Below are 17,547 nucleotides of genomic sequence, written 5' to 3'. Positions count from 1 at the left end.
AAGCGTGCAAATAGTCTTCTGTACGGATAACAATTTGAGTGTGGACAACACTGTGTGGTTGGTTTAAGCCACTCGATTTTAATGAACTGCGAAGATTTATGCATCCATGAAGCATCATGGAATATGTCAGCAGGGTTGCATCATGAAACGGCCTGTGGTCAAATATATATACAATTTGTAATGACTCCACAGTTTTGTTGGTCCAAACTGCCAACGTGTAGTACGGCGTAAATATAAGCACACCCAATAGGGTACCATCTCATATCACGGCATTTAGGCATGGTTGCCAGATACCTTTGGCTGTCCTGTATTTCTAAATCGCTATTTGTTTAGCAATGCACGGAAAATGCCCACTTACGGTATTCAAGTAGTATACAGGTAAGTCATATCTATTTAGTGATGCTTCGGTTACGTCAAGTCGATAGGTGACGGGCCCTGTGGTGCAGGAAAATCGACAGCGCGCACAGACGCACACGAGGCGTTTGTGCGAAGACGTCAGACAATTTTTAAATATTACCTTTGGCAGATAACACAGTTCTAGTCCTCGAGGTGGTCTACTCGAAGGTCACCTTGCGCGAAAAATCAAAATGCGTAATCGACTAATTAACAAAAAATCGCTAACAAAGTTTAACTAATTATCTTACGGCACATATTGCAAATTGAGGGCCGGTGAGACTGCAAGGCATATGCACTTGAAAATTATTCCTTGAATGACACTGTTTTCGAGATATGCGCCAGCCAAGTTGCGGTAAACATGCTCTGTCGTTCCACTTACCTATATTTTTAACGGAACGCCGTTTTATGCATTGAAAAACAAAATATTAAGTGGACTGCCAGCGTATTTCGTCACAAAAATCGTGAATTATTATCTCAAAACTGGTGTCATCTCGAGAATTTGTTCGAAGTCCTGCGAACTCCCTGGCTACAATTTGCAAATAGCAATATGTGCTATAAGTTAATTAGTAAATGGTTGATTAGTCGATTATGTATTTCGAATTTTTCTGAAAATAATGTCCGTCTTTTCGAGCAATCCAGCTAATAGATTGAACCGAACTATCCGTGACAGGCGAGTTAAAAATGGTAAAGGCCTTCGCAGAAACATCTGAACCTGATGTTTCTGCGAAGGCTTTACCAGTATATAACAATGGTGGCGCGTATCCCTGGAGGCACGTCGGTTTTGGTCAAAAATTGTGCTTAGCCTACGAAATTAGTTGTATGTTTCCTTTGCGATGTGTATACATATCGCTCCTAAAGGCGTCCACATGTTTGTTTTTCACGCTTAAAGCCAGTAACAGGCACCGGGAGCAGTAGACGACACAAGAAAAGTGAGAGCAGACCACCTTAGATTGCCTGAAGTGCTCATTCCAAACCCGAGGCTAACATCAGTCTTATGCAAGGTGACGTCACTCACGCTGAGTGGTCTCCGGATCTTTACTGCAACATACACACGCCTCATCTAGTTCCGAATATTTGTTCAGGTATGTTTTGGTCCATAGGGAGCCGGCTTGACCCACCTTGCTGCGGCGAGCGCCATCTGATGGTGCTGCAAGGAATCCAGCAGCGCAGGCGGCACGCGCCTTGCGCTGTGATTGGTTGAGTTTTCTGTCGACAGAGACGAACAATTCCCTGGATCCTAGTCATATACAGCTTTGCTATGAAAAGTGTAATGCGGCGAGCGCCCGGCTGACCCGAGGTGGCGCTGTTAGCTGAAGGCTCTGGAAAGAAGACACCGTGGAAAAACATACGGGAGCAAATATTCGCAAGTATAGGTGAGGCATGTGTATGCTGCGCAGAAATCTTGAGAGCACTCAGTACATCCAATTGTAATGCGAAGGAATTCATCCAGTGAGACCCGTAGGCAACCTACACCTTCCAGAAGCATTTGGATATAAAGTGGACGGAAGCATTAACCGGTCAGCAGTGGAGGTAAGCAAGAGACGCTCAGAGCATTGGTGAAAAAAAAAAGCAGGGCTAGAGATTGGTACGACCGGATTCGTTACAGGAATAGGTAGCGGTGCACGGTAGATATAAAAGGTTTGACAAAGAGAAAAAAAATTATAAAAAGCTGAATAACTCAAGCAGGCTAGGTGACTATTACCGCTCCGTTTTTCAAAGGGGATGTCACTAAATCATCCCCATCATCATCGGGATGGAGGTGAGCTGGGTCGCAGAAGCAGGGAATGCAGATCCCGCCGGCCTCACGAGTTCGTCACCCGAGCCTTGGGTGACCAGAAAGCTCGCCTTCGCGCATCCGCTGAAGCGACGGCGGCATTGCATTACCCTCTCTACAATGACTGAATAAAGCCTTCCGTGTCACTTTCTGCGGATATTAAAAAAAAAACACAAACTCGTGTTTGGGTTCTTTATGCAATCACACAAAGCTTTACTGTACATAGATGCTAACGCGTTGAATCTGCTGCATTGTAGACGGCACTATCTTCAGAGTCTGCCAACGATAATGGCCAGATGGTCGTTACAAAAAAGTAGGTTACAGTAAACTGGGATTAACTCGCCAAGAATCCTTCGCATTACAACTTCACCATCACGCAAAACAAAAAGAAAATAAATCCAGGGGTTTTACGGGCCAAAGCCACCACTTAACTATGAGGCAAGCCTTAGTGGGATGGATTAGGTATGGATGGATTAGGTATGGATGGATTGCGGATTAACTATGGAATAACTAAGACCACTTGGGTTTCTTCATCGTGCACACGTTGCGCGGTACACGATTTTGCATTTCACCGCCATCGACGTGCGGCCGCTGCCCCTGGGTATTGAACCACTCACATCGTGCTCAGCATCGTACCGACATATCCGCTGAGCCACCACTGCAAGAAACGCGCTCGCATGGAAGTATTGACAGGCGATCTTGTGACATAAACTGGAGTGATGGTTAGACGACACCACTATAGATGCCTAGGCATACCTCCGAAAGAGCAGAAAGAGAACGTCAGCGCCATGCAGCCAACAAAGTCAGGCATCAGCGTCAGGCGACAAAGTGCGCGGAAACACCTACTCCCAGTTTCGACATAGGCACCCTGCTGTTTTTTTTTGTGCTAGTTTTTGTCCCAAACCTTTGCGCCTTAGAAGAGGTGAGATGAAACCACCGCAGCAAACACAATCAAACCGAGCCGACAAGATTGCTTATCTTGTGGCGAGGGCCCACACGTATGTATATTTATGATACTAGGCTCCAAGATTGTCATGTGACGCTCACTCTTAGTTTTTTTTCCCTTTCCACCGTGGTTGCATGCGTCACTAGAATGCATTCGACGCGCCGGCAAGCCATGGCTCACTCGACCATGTTCTAGCAACTTGTTAATCGACGAAGGCGAAGCTATAAGTGGGGCGCTTATGGACGTGTGCAACAACGCCATGCAGCTTGAATGCGTCTTTAGCTTCATTACAGTGCAAAGGAATAGAGTGAATTATACTTTCGCAATTATACTTTGCCGCACAGTTGAATCGGCGTAAACATGCGCAGCCGTACGTTGCCGAAATTTGTCACAAGACCTTCAGGACAGCAGAGTGGTGGGCCAGTACTCACCAAATTTTTTTTGTAGTAATTCGCTTTTTTCTTGGCAAAGGTTTTCAAGTATTCGGCCCTCTCTCCGTCCGCACTTTCCATGTTTCACAACTAATAAAGAAGAAGAAATGCAGAATTTATCAATGCGTACCTTGTACAACTCGACGTCGAGGGGCACGATGTCGTAGCTGAGAATCAAGCACCGCAGCCTTTCGTTGAACCCGAGCAGCTCTGCCAGGTCTTCGGGGGGAACACAATTCGTCGCGCCCATGCGCAACTCCCGCACTTTGCAGCGGCTCACAAAATCGAGCGAGGCGAATCGCGGCACTCCGATTAACGTGAGCCGGCCTCCGTTGTGGCCGATACTCAGCTCGGCAGCGTCGTCGGCGCTCAGGTCGAGGTCTTCCTGGCAGCGCCCGCAGCTCAGAGCGTCGGCGTACACGCGGACGTCCAAGTCGTTGAGCGAGGGGCAGGCGAGTGCGAGACGTAGGAATGCACCCGGCCGTCGTATGCCGCAGGGCGACACCGACAGCGCCGTCAGCGACGTCAACCCGGAGTCCTGCAACACTTCAGCCATGTCCAAGTCTTCGGCGCAGTGGAACGAGTTGACGTTCAGCTCGGTCAGGTTATCGTAGTCGCCGGACCCGTGCATGCTCCTGAATTGTTTCAGGAAGTCAACTAGGGCGCCGTGGTAGACGGCGTCGGCGCACGGATACTGTACATTGTTGAACGCCTTGAGCAGGAGAAGGCAGAGGTTCTTCACGGCAGTCCAGTCGTTCCTGAAGCCCGCTTGGCGCATTTCGTGTGCCGCCGTGTTGCTGGGGTGGACCACCACGAGCACCTGATCGCTGTGCAGCGGTTGTGTGTGCATCCAGAGATCACGCATGAGCCAGCAGTTCCCAGGGGTGCCTGGGTTCCGAGTGCACTGCATGTTGCCGCAGAGGATGGCGCAGTCTCTGGAGTTCATGTGCGGATACGAAAATTGGCAGGCCGTCGAAGGAACCTCGGACGTGAACGTGAAGCGGCGTATGCGCGGATGACTTTCCCACAACATCCTGAATTTGTCGCTCGCCTCCGCGAACTTTCCCCGAAGATAATGAATGTGCAAGTCGATCACGTTGGGGCACAGATGCATCAAGTCGCTGACAATGTCGATGTTGTCGCTGCCGGCGACTTCGACGTACACGCACCGAAGGCTCGATGTGGCGGCGGAGTTGCCCCTCGCTAGGTTGCGAATCGAGCGGACGTGTATTTTAGACAAACGTTCGTCTAGCGTGAACTCGAGGGTCTCCAACTTCTTTAGTCTCGGGAGGACCAATATAGGGATGTCGTACGGCTTTAACGAACTAGCGACGCAGCGAAGTGAACGCAACTGGGTGCAGCCAGTTATCTCGTTGCAAAGGACGGACGGGCTCGCGACCACGCAGTTTTTGAGCCGCAGCTCCCAGACGTTGTCGAGAGAGGGGAGCGATTTCAATTTTTGTTGCAGGGCCTCCGCTGTCTGGGAGGCGGCCATACTGAGGATCACGGCGACCACTCTTGGTGACATCACGCGCGAATGGACGACAAAAGGTCTTGGCAGTTCGGCCAGCGAAACTGGTCGTTGGTGTGTCCGCGCTGACGACGTTCCCTCGTCGAACCAGCACGGTGTCGGTGCGCCCCGTTTCGTTGAGCACGTAGCTAAAAAAGCTTTCCGGGATCTGAAGAGGTTTTCTAGACTATTACATTTATGTTGATCAGCTCGCGTTATAGCCAGTGAATTGCTATCAATGTTTTATTTCTTGCGCGCACGTGCGTTTTTATGTTTGCAGGTTGGAAAACGCTCGAGAAACATGGTGATAATAAAGTGATTAAGGTACCGACAGTACGCTGGCAAGGAATGCGCGTATAGCGCACACACGCATTAAAAGGCGCGCATGCGAAATTCCATGTCTCGAAAGAAGTCGCTTGCTTCGTTGAAGGGCGCAAGAATGCAGTTTGGCAAACTGCATTCGAAGATCCCCTGTTATTTCGTCCCTGCCTGTACATGTACAGACACCTCCTTTCATGATGCTATATTTATATATTTAAAATTCATATTTTATAGATCCCTTTAATCCAAGTTTCCTGGCCGCAGACTTATGCTTTTTCATTTTGTTGGTGGCAGTTCGTCATTATACTTGCTAAAGATACTTGATTCAAATACATCATCTGTATTTTGTTTGTTTCGTGCAGAACTGTAACACTTTTTCGTTTCCTTCACTAAGTAGGACAACTTCCAAGAACCCGACTTACCTGACGTGACTGTAGCATGGCATTCGAGAAGACTTTCAAATTTGAGATCTTCTTACGCCATTTGGTGAATTAAGTTTTCGTGCAAATCAATCTTGAGCACGACGCTGATGAGGGAGCTGCTTCTGTGGTAAAGGCTTCATAATTTTAAGGCTCTATGACATCGTTTGGAAGGTCTCACCAGGCAGAGACCTGACTGCCTGAGGGAGAGAGAGATAAAGAAATTGAGTGGGAAAGGCAGGGAGGTGAAACCGGAAGAGCTTCTCGTTTGCTAACCTGCACTGGGGGAAGGGTAAGAGAAATAGGGAACTAATAGCGGAGAGATAAAGCGAAGGCGAGAAAAAATTACTACAGAACCCATCCGACGATGACTGTCCATCGTAATGACATCAGCATTCAAGCTGTGTAGCGGTACACAGATTACTAAAGTCGCACTCATTTAAAATCTGTAGTCGCCATTCTGAGACGTCCATTGGTTCGGCTACATGAGGCATATACGATGTATCTGGTATCGAGCCACTTTCCTATGACACTCGCTTAACAGGCCACCCGTGAGCATGACGGCATGGCTGACGACTGTATGAGGACGAGACGCCGTAACGACGATGAAATGACGTAGATGAAATGGCAAAAAGCAGCATGGCGACGATGGAATGACGAAGGATGATAACGACGAAATGACAAAAGTGGTTTGACGATGATGGCCTGAGGACATTGGGATAAAGACGAGTGTATGACGACGATATGGTATGACGGTATGACAACGGATGCAGGACAGAGACAGTCTTGACGACCACGCATTAACTACGGCGATCTGACAATGGCGACATAACCCGGATTCAATACCAAGATGCTTTTATTTTGAACATTTTGTAGAGACGTTTCATGTTCGTGTCCACATATGTAGACACAGAGCCTCAATGGGTTATAGATCTGATAGCAAACGTCAAACGAAGCTTCAAGATCAGCGCCACACCGCAATAGTAGGGGATGCTTCGGTATTTGGCGTTCGTGGCATTTTGGTGGGGCAGCGCTCGTTTTGTGAAGTTACCTTATTTCTTCACACTTGCATGAGTTTGATCTGTAACTTGTAAATCGCTAATAATTATAATTATGATGTTTCACGTGCCGAAACCGCCATATGACTACGTGGCACGCCATAGTGGAGGATTCCGTATTGATTTGGACCACGTGGGGTTCTTTACCGTGCAGATAAATTTAAGTACACGGGTATTTGCTGCATTTCGTCCCCATCGAAATGCGGCCGCCGTGGCGGGGATTCGATCCCGCGACTTCGTGCTTAGCAGCCTAATTTAGTTCTTCCTTCAATGTGCGTATAATTTTTTCGAATCATGTCACGTCAGGCAGAGTGGAAATGTTTGGAGGCAAATTACTGCTTTGAATGAGAGCGCATGACCCACCTGCGGTAGCCCAGTGGATGTGACCTTGTGCTGCTGAGCTCGAGGTCGCGGGTTCGTTCCCAACCGCAGCGGTCGCTACTCCGATGAGGGCTAAAGGCAAGAATTTTCGCGTATACCGTGCATTAGATGCAGGTTAAGGAACCAAAAGGCGGTCAAAATAAATCCCACTACTTAAAGCATGCCGTGCTTGGGATGTTCACCAAGTTGGGATGTTCTCCCCTACGGCGTGACTCATAGTCAGACTGTGGTAATGGCGCGTAAAAATCGAGAATTTCTGAAATAATAGTGTGTGGAATAAATGACATGGACAAGGTCACATGTTTTGCACCTTACGCTCTTTGGTGTTTTACGGGTGATCTCGGCGTGGAAACGTGGCTGTAGGCTTCTGGAATAAATCTGCATGCATGGGTTGGATGGTGACGCAGCCATTAAAAGATTGAAAGGTGTAAATTGTTGCAAAAAGACGATAGTTCAGGCAATTCAGTGTGCATATTCAGAACAGTGACGTTGGCATGTGATGCTAGGGTGTATAACGTGAGCAGTCAGAATAAAGTGCAGTCATAAAAGATAGCCTAAGAACAGCAAAAGAACAGAAAGGAAACTAACATTAAAAGTTAAGACCACTAAATAAGCCATTCGTGTTCAGGAAGAGAACAAACTGTTTATCAGTCATTGAAATCCCGTGGACATAAATATAGGCTGATCATGATGAAATCCTGTCAAATGCTTAGTTCTTTTTTATCGTCCGTTCTTTTTTTTTTTGGTGTACTTTTAAAAACGTTTTTTTTTTATATGACAAGCTATATCAACGAGCCTGGTCACCGTGTTTGGGCGACTCGTATTTCCTCCCAAATAAAAAAATAAAAAATTAACATGGCCGAGAATTACTATATGTGACCGCATCAGATTGATCATCATAATATCAAACCCCTACAGATACCAAAACATTTCGGCAGACCTGTGTCAAGTAAGAGACCACGTGCCCCAAACGGACTGCTTCAGCGAACAAACTGAATATGCGCAGACACCCCCCGACGGCCAGTTTCGCGGACTGAACTGCTAATCCCTTGTGTCATTCGGTGCTCTCCGATATCGTCAAGTGTCGTCACGATTACTAGTATGGATGCTGCTGGGAAACTGGAAGAACTGCTGAAAGGCGCGGCTGCTGTCTGCCTTTCCACAGACATTCTCGAGCTGTGGCTTACAAACCACATTGTCGCGGACCCGTCCTACCTTCGTGTACGCATAACTGCGTGCACAAACTTACGGTCCCTTTGCTGCGTCGCCAGTTCGGTAACGGTGCAAGACATCGTATACTCAATACTCCCAGTGCTGACCCAGCTGGAGAACCTCGAGTTCACGCTTGACGAACGTGTCACCAGCAACGACGCCCGCGCGATTCGACTCCTGTTGCGCACAAAGGTAGTCCCCGCATATTCGCAACTTCGCTGCGTGTACGTCGAAGTGGCGGGCAACGGAAATATCGACGTTCTCGGGCACTTGCTGGAGCTGTGGCCGAACGTGAGCGGCCTGCACGTGCACTTTCTTCGCGGCCACTTTGAAAATACAGTACGCAAGTGCGATGGCTTGTGGAACGGTCGCACAAAGCTACGACGCTTCGGGTTCACGTCCGAAGCGCCTTCAACAGTGCACTGCTATCCGCGTACGAATCTGTTCTTCGACGACTGCGCCGGTGTCTGTGGCAACGTGCTCTTCGGTCAAGGTCCTCAAATTTGGAGCTGCTGCCTGATCGGCGAACCCGGCGAAACTCGAGGCCAAAAACTCTTGCGGGGAAAACACGCAATCGCGGTGATCCGCTTCACAAACGATTCCACGGGAGACGGCATGCGCGAAGCCGGCTTCTGCAACGACTGGACTGGCGTGAAAAACCTCTGTCTTGTGCTGCGCAAGCCGTTCATAGATACACAGTACACATGCGCCGGTGCCGTCTACCACGGCGCCTTGGTTGACTTCCTGCGACGCTTCAGGGGCATCAGCGGGTCCGGCGAGTACGAGCACCTGACCGAGCTGAACGTGAACTCGTTCCACTGCGCCGCCGACTTGGACATGACTGAAGTGCTGTGCGACTCCGAGTTGACGTCACTCAAGGCGCTGTCGGTGTCGCCCTGCGGCATTCGAAGGGTCGGTGCCTTGCGACGTCTCGCGCTCGCCTGCCCATCTCTCAACGACTTGGATGTTCGCGTGTACAGCAGCATCCCGTGGTGTTGGGGCTGCGAGGAAGACCTCGACCTGAGCGCCGACGACGCGGCCGACCTGAGCGTCGGCCACAACGGAGGCCGGCTCACGTTCGGCGGAGTGCCGCGTTTTGCCTCGCTCGATTTCTTGAGCCGTTGCAATGTGCGGGAGTTGCGCGTGTGCACCAAACATTGCCTTCTGCCCTCGGAGTTGGGAGACCTGCTTCAGACGAACGAAAAGCTGCGTTGCCTCACTCTCGGCTACGACACACTGCAGTTTGACGTGGAGACATTCAAGGTACGCGGTAATATATCTTGCGCAGCACAATGCGTGCTACATTTATTTTTACAGTGAAAAAATTATTGCGACTGACTAGAACCGCTCAAAAAAGTTTATTTATCTATTTATTTGAAAATACCTTATCGGCACCATAAGGAACATTAAGGGAGCCATCGCTGCAAGACGTGAATACCTAGACATGAGAACCGCGAAGATGAGTAGAAATCATCGTTACAAAACAGGGTCACAAAAGAAGGTGTGATCGCGTACAAAACGGATAAATTTTACCACGCACATTGCTCGCGCACATAATCAAACATCGTGTAAGAAAAGTGTAGCTTAAGGCACGAAAAGACAAGACGGCAGTTTCATTCCTTTTATGAAGAAAACTGTGGTCACTCACGAAGTCTACTCTGAGGAACTGTAGGCATAGGTAAATGCAATAAGCGGACAAATTTTAAAGCGTATTTTTCAATTAGGGGAGAAAGGAAAATTGCTACGCCATCGGTTCTTGGTCCATATAGAACCTTACATGAAACGCCTTAAATGATTTTCCTCTTGGGCGGGAGGATCCCAAATGTGCGATTTCAAATTGAAGATAAAAAGGACCACACTATACGCTGACCTGTACCGAATGTTTAAAGTGCTTAGCTGAATTATGTGCTCTGAAAATAATTACTGAGTACGTGCCTTCGTCCAATTTTTACTTTAGTTTATGCACTTCATGTAGTTACTTTTCTCCGGTCTCTTTGATGAACCATGCAAAACAGAGACGTTTTAGCTCGTTGAAATAGGAAGTGTGTCATATGCGATGAATGATAAATGTTTCATCTCTGTAGCCTAATTACAGCCTTGTAGAAGTTTACGTATTGAAGCCTTCCAGAGTGTCATACTGCCATTGTTTGATGTATTTCCCACAGTCTTAAAGCAACTGCACGTGACACCAACGTCAAATTCGGTGAAAATAGCGGTAATGTTAGGTGTAATGTGTGGCGAAGCTTTCGTGATCCTGGTATACATAGAAGCGTTTCCCAGAATTAAAGAACCCCCGTTATTTCTTTTCATGTGTCACAAGATTTGCGGTTGGTTTCTCCGATGTCCTCGGTGAACTAGTCAAGGCACCTTGTTAATATTTCTTTAAAGTAAGGGACAGGATATGTCTTAAACTTAAGCACAATTCGAAGCATACGAGTTAATTTCGGAATTTCCAATAAATCAGTTATGCGGCGAAATGAAGGCGCGTACACAGTAGCGTCAAAACGCGCGCGGCTCGGCGCTGGCGATAAAACGCAGCCATAGACTAAAGAACCAACTTTACGCAGCTGCAGCAGGGCGGCCACACCAACCGGTGGCGTGCCGCTGCGGCAGTCATGTGATAGCATTGCCTCCTCCCTGTTCTCGAACTATCCGTCAGCTCCGTCCGGGGAATCTAGTAGGTACAGGCGGGTGCGTGGCACTCCGGGTTATCTGACTTCCGCTTAAGACGTGTTGTCATGGCAATCGTGGAGCTCCTAGTTGCCTAGGACATAATCGCTTAGGGACTTTTGAGAGACTCGTCTGCGCGGCGGCGCGGCGCCTGTTAAGGCCCAACCACAAGGAACGTATTTCCGACGGATTTTCGGCGTCCGCGCCGGCCGGCGGCACGCGGCGTGGACGCTCAACGAGGTTTATTGAACCACAAGAGACTCTCGGCTTCGACGTATTTCAAGCGTGGTGCAATGTGGCCAGATCCTTAGCCCCGAATTTAGCTGGTCAGTTTTGTAAAGTGTTGCGCTAACAGAACAATTGTTTTTACTAAGCAAGGACTTCTTGTTCTTTTAAAACTTCATAAAAGTTGTCTGTAGCTCTAGTTCAAACATATATACCCTCGTTGTCTGTGCTGAAAAACGTAGTACCAGTTGCATAGCATGGATAGCATCACCAGCAGCTTCTGTTCCTAGCAAAATACTTTCCGCTACATAACGTGACGCGTAAATTCTACATTGTATGAAAAACTATATCCGCTGTCGAACGAGAGCTCCAATACTTGTCGAGCTCAGCTGCAGTGCACGGCTACCGGCGGCAGACGACCGGCTCGGTTGTGTCCGCATCGCAGCCGACGGCGCCGCTAATATCAGCGCATTTTCTTCTTTGTGAATAATTATAGCGAAGAGCGACAACAACGGTGAGAAAATATCGCGGCTGGTGAGCGTCGGTGATTCATTCCGAAGCGCCGTCAGCTTTAGCTTTCGAGTGAGGCGGAGAAGGCCTAGCGACGATATCGGCGCCACCAAACGATCAGCGGCGGTAGGTTGCCGTCGGTGCCAGGGTGACCACTCCTCGGTCACTGATTGGCCACTTCGCTGTACGGCTGCAGCACAAATGGGTCCCGGTCCCATCCTGTCTACGGCAAGGAAATCTCGCCGCTTGCGAGCGAAACCGCCGTCAAACGGCGACCCGCGAACGGCGTACGACGAGTTGGCGTGCCGCTAACGTGGACGGGCCTTAAGTGTGCACTTCAACGTCTCTGTCTGGAAAGAGTACATCATTATCTATGATACCGTACAAAGCTGCGCCACTTGCAATGGCCGGAGCACGCGCGAGCGAACGGCTGTTTGGGACGCGGACGAGGCACTCGCGGACGGCAACGCCGGAAGCTCGCTTTGTAAATTGCCTCCGAGCTCGCTCACATTGCGCATCGTGCTGTCTTGGAGACCATAGTTTGTTTGCCTCTTGCGTCTACCGCCACTTCCGCCGTCGGCGCTGCAGTCTGGCTTGCTCGGTCTTGCGGCGCCGAGCGAGCGTGAACCGGCAGCGCATTCCTCTCTGTGCCGCCGGCCGCCGCCGCGTGCCGCCGGGTGGCGCCGACGCCGAAAATCGGTCGAAGATTTCTCCCTTGTGGTTGCGCCTTTAGTTGCTGAGCGTGGCTCTCTTATCTCCGGGACCGGGCGCAGCGAGCTTGCCGAGCGCAGCTCCTACGTGCGTAGGGAGCGAATCGTTTAGGTCGCGTTGAATGTCTGGCCCACGCCGGCCGCGCTTTATTATTGTAGCGTTTGTTGTAGTGGGGGAAATCCTTGCAGTAGTGGTGGTGTGGCATGACGGCTTCTCATCTCGGTGAACCGTGGTGGTGTAAACAAGCGGATACTGCTCGGGTTTGTGTCCCGGTGCCGTGGTGGAAGCCGCAGGGCCGGGCGCCGACGCGAAGCGGCGGTCGTTGGGGTGTTGTAGGGTCGTAGGAGCTGCGCTCGGTAAGTTCGCTGCGCCCGGTCCCGGAGACAAGTGCCTCAAAAGTCCCTAAGTGATTATGTACCTAGGCACCTACGAGCCCCACGATTGCCATGACATCACGTGTTAAGCGGAAGTCACGTGACCTGCAGTGCCGCGACCCCGCTGCACCTACTAGCAATTGTAAAGTCGCGTCCGGGAGCTGACGCCTGCAGACGATAGTGCGAAACGAGTTTCCGGCTGACACCGAACGCGAGTACGAATCGAGCGGTCGAGCGGGTCCGCATGAAACCAGTTTCTCGCGCGCACGTCACGGCAGCGGCCGCTCTCATGGGTCTCCTTCATGCGCAGCACGCGGCTACAGTGCCTAGAATAAACTAGCACTGTAACGCGGCTAACCGCAAGAAATCGGTCCAGGAACGATCCCTCTCGCGGCAAGAAGAACCTGCTTCGGGGCTGCTTGCGCGGCGCGCGTCTTGCCGCCGGCGGCGCGCCGCACGCATTTTGCCGCTAGTGTGTACGCGCGTACTACTGCGGCGTACTACTGCGGCACGTACTAGCGACAAAAACACGCGCGACACGCCGCGCGCGGCAAGCAAGCGCGCGGCACAAATGCGTCGCGAAGGTCACACTGACCCGCGTTTTGCGGGACGCGCGCGCCGCAGTCACATGACGCTGCCTGACGTGCCGTTTCGCCTCGTTCTCTTCCGAGATTCAGGGTGCATTAAGTTTATTCTTGTTTCCTTTGTTTGCCATCCAGGTTATGTTGTTAAGTGCCACTCTAATATGTTCCAAGAGAGAGAGAGAAAACGTTTATTGTTCATGAGGTGGGGCGACTTTCTCGTAGGGTGGAGCCTTTAGTTCAGGCACGGCCGGGATCGACTGGCGCGCGCGCTCGCTTCTTACGGCCTTCGCATCGGGGCTAGTTCATGCCTATCGCCGCTGCTTGGAGGGGGCGCTGCGACCCCACCCTCTTGCTCAGCTGCTCCCAGCCGATCTGTGCAGCGCGCGCAACGCTGGAAGATTGGGTCGGGCGCGCTTCTTACCTCACCGTGGATTCAAGAACAAGTCGCCTAATTGTAGAGGACTCGTAAATGGTTCATCTAAGTTTCTTATAAATGGATGCAGTGTAACTGTATTAATACATCGAGCTTCTTTAAGTTCACTGGGGCAGCATGCGCCGGGAGAACAGCTCTGCGCCATCAAATGCATTTTTAGGAATGAAAATAAATATTTATTGCTCATATGCACTTACAATGGTTGCCATACTTTCAGGCGAAAATTTGCGGGCACAGTAGCTCACAAATGTGTCTTAATTCACAAGTAAAATCTAAAGTGTTTCCTTGGCGACTTGTATACATAGGCCGAAGGCTTTTCGTTTTCCTCAGTCAGTTGGTTTGACTGATTTACAAGGAGTATTCTCAGAAACTTCTCGGTAATTGGATTTGCGGATCGTATCGCATGACTGTCGTCAACACCTTCAGGGCAGCTCAAGATGGGAGCGCGTTGTAAATAGGGCTACACTGTTCTTTCGAGTACTTCTAGTACATTCCTGCGTGGCAGGTATTCGGAGGCTTTATCGAGAAAAAAAAAAGCTATTTATTTATATTTATTTTATAAATACTGCAATCACCATGCGGTGATTTTAGCAGGGTGGTACAAGCATAACGAATACATTGGTTTGGTATGTACAGAAAATGCACACGTTGATAAAGCAAACTGCTATTTGAATAAATACAAAGCGTACAGGTTGGGCACACGTAACGTTACTGTAAAGAAGTAAAACACTGTCACTGCAAACATGGCACAAACAAAATAATGTCACTGTAAACATGATAAAAAAGAAGTTAATGTTGGCGCAGAGACGACGTCATTTTTTTTAGCTGGTTCCAGTCCACTACTGTGCGCGGAAAAAAAGAATACTTTAAAGAGTTGCTGCGTGAGGAAAAAGGAGTTATAGTGAAATTATGTATTTGCCGAGTAGCGCATCCGGAGGAGAAGGCTACGATCTTTGTTATGTCCATCTTATAATTCCCCTTTATTAGTTGATGCTATCTTGTCCAAACATCTTGTCCAAAAGTGCTAGAAACTCGGGCTAGAAACTCATTGCTTGGGAACTGGTGCGAAGAAACACCGGGTGTTTTTCCGGAACGGGACTTGCAATACGGAAGACAGCAATACATCATCACACAGCAGTTATATACGGATGTGCAATGAACGGCGCCAAGTCTTGGCTGTGGCCGCGCGTACTAAAGGCTGTACGACCGTCTTCAGGATGGATGGATGATGAACTTTATTAGTGTCCTTTTGAGCGCGGAGCCCACAAATTACTTCATATTGAAATATACTGACAGAGCACCGAATAAAATGCGCAGGAAAACGATCGTGCGAGCGCGAAGGCAAGCGCATATACGCGGAGCACGGTCAGGGTCGCAGCGCCCCTACCGCCGACATGTGGCGAAACGTGCTGAGAAACTCTCCCATTGTTTCCCCGACGGGTGTGAAGGCCGTAAGAAGTGAGCGCGCGCGCCAGTCGAGCCCGGCCGTGGTTCAGGGCCCCATTGGCTCGCGCCACCCGCGTGCCCGCTAGATCAGCCGTCACTGCTCTTGCGGGTCTGAGCTGGTCATCGGAGTCTCCTAGGAGGAAGGTGAAGGTGAAGGAATACGGGTGTAGCCCGGAGGGTGGGAGCACTTCCAGGTGCAATGATATACTGAGGACTTTGCTCCACAGTAGGGACAGTACGAGGTATATTGTGTGGGGTGGAAGAGGGGAAGGAAGTTTTAAACAATCCATGTTCCTGTTTGAATCACTGTCGGACACCGCCCAGCCACCTATTTGCCTAAGATATTGGTAACGTGGCACATTTCAAATTATCTTGAAATGTTAACTTTTACGATACCAATATGTTGGCGAAATAAACGGAGATTTCTCAGACGTAATCACAAAACATACTTATTTCTAATGGCTGGCTTCCTGGGATTCAAACTCAAAAGAATTTCACTTCACCGTGCTCACTCTCCAGAATTTTACTCAGTCGGGCTTAATTCGACTTAGACTCGATCGGTAAGACCAGACTCAGCTGGGCTCCTGCGTACACAGACTCGCCAACTCACGTACTCGTATAGTCATTCAAAATTACGGAATTACGGGCACGTACATATTAACGGAATTATGGGCACGCACTTCACTACTAGTATGGACCCACTTACTAGATTCAAACTCGAAGGCCAATAATTCATATGTATCACCAGCTCATCAAAATGATCCCCGATTCAGGGGCAGATCAAAGCTTGCTTCAAAGGCACGTTCGCACGTGTACTCCTACGCACTGCCATGTAGTCATTTGCCCATTCGATTGCTCACACGTGCACGTACCCATTCATTCTTATAATCACGTTCTCACATCATCGGCATTCACTGCTCTTCAAACTCACGTCCATTTACGCTGAACAGCGCTCATCTATAGACTCATGCTTGTGAGCGATGATTGACAGATACACTCTGGTGCACCGACACCAACCCAAAGGTATGCGCCTTAGACCTTCATGTAGTCAGTCAGAAGCTGAGTGAGGCCCATTCGCCCAATGTATTTAGGTGGGGTCTTACAGAAGGAGTTCGCAGAGTCAGAGCGCAAGGGCAAACGGGTACATGGGTGATGTCAAACTACCGCGCGCATTTGAAACCTTTCCTGCGGTCTGCGACATATCCAGACCCTGTTACTGTCTCAAATTTCAACATGCAACTTTCATTTCCGTTATTTCCCAACAGAACCTGAAGAGGCTCAGGTGTCTACGCTTGCTGTGCCTGCTGACGGCGGCTTCGCACGGCCAACCGTACGTGAAGGGCTACATGAAAGCGCTGGGATCGTCCCTGGATCAATTGGAGGCCTTGCACGCACATTACACGGACACACAAGGAGCCACTGACCGGATGACCTGGGTTCGCTACCTTGAAGAGGTCGAAGAGGCCGGTCAAATCCTCGACTCACTGCCCGTAGAACCGCACTTATTGTGTGGCAGCGTAGTCAATGATGCGCCGTGCGGTGCCATCTGCACGACACAAACGTTCATCGGGCTCGTTAAACCCAAACATCGGGATCTGCCCACTACATTTTAGGCTAGTTATTCTATTCAAACCACGTAGGTGTAAGGCCTCACCACAGCTTCCTCCGCTGTACCTGTCACGCTAACTTATCCCAAGTCGTTGTTGGGGATAGCACAGTCCACCGTCGTTTTTATTCTAACAATTTTAAAACAGAATTTAAAGATTACCTCGGCTTTGATTTGCAGGCACATTTCGCCACAAGATAGCATTTTGTGCTAGGCATCCCTCAACGAAATGTTTGGTAGCATTGCTTGCCTTGTACGACTGGACGTTTAGACGTCACGAGCTCACTTCTCCGAAGACGAAGCACGCTTATGGCGGTGTTGCTTTGTATATTATGGGTGAGGAGGCAGCCAAAGTCGCCAAGTGCGTTATTGAATGATACGGACAAAACCATGAGATAGTTATGTGAAATTTTAGTTCTGACAAGGTAGCGCTGCATTTTTAATATTCTTACAAAAATAACGCCACCGTGCATGCTTTTAAGTTACAGGACATCATATTACCATATGAGAAAACTGGATGCAGAGGTAATGGGGAGCAAG

The 17,547-nt window shown here is 49.4% G+C and overlaps 1 protein-coding gene across 1 annotated transcript; it reads left to right on the top strand.

Moving 5' to 3' along the window:
- The first annotated feature begins 8,307 nt into the window (after positions 1–8,307).
- LOC125941499 (uncharacterized) lies at positions 8,308–17,091 on the top strand. The gene is made up of 2 exons (XM_049658919.1): positions 8,308–9,711; positions 16,667–17,091. The coding sequence occupies exons 1-2, from the start codon at positions 8,338–8,340 to the stop codon at positions 17,012–17,014; spliced, it is 1,722 nt and encodes a 573-aa protein (XP_049514876.1). The 5' UTR covers positions 8,308–8,337; the 3' UTR covers positions 17,015–17,091.
- Positions 17,092–17,547: the final 456 nt, after the last annotated feature.

The sequence above is a fragment of the Dermacentor silvarum genome, chromosome 11, assembly GCF_013339745.2.
Source record: "Dermacentor silvarum isolate Dsil-2018 chromosome 11, BIME_Dsil_1.4, whole genome shotgun sequence".
In the NCBI taxonomy this organism is placed as follows: Eukaryota; Metazoa; Arthropoda; class Arachnida; order Ixodida; family Ixodidae; genus Dermacentor; species Dermacentor silvarum.
Note: the sequence above shows the minus strand (reverse complement) of the source record. Positions and strands in the feature narration are given on the sequence as shown.

Bases quoted from the DNA above. Each gene is read 5' to 3' on its own strand.
- LOC125941499 (XM_049658919.1), top strand. From the start codon at position 8,338: ATGGATGCTGCTGGGAAACTGGAAGAACTGCTGAAAGGCGCGGCTGCT. The intron at 9,712-16,666 runs GTACGCGGTAAT...ATTTCCCAACAG, and splicing joins TTGACGTGGAGACATTCAAG to AACCTGAAGAGGCTCAGGTG.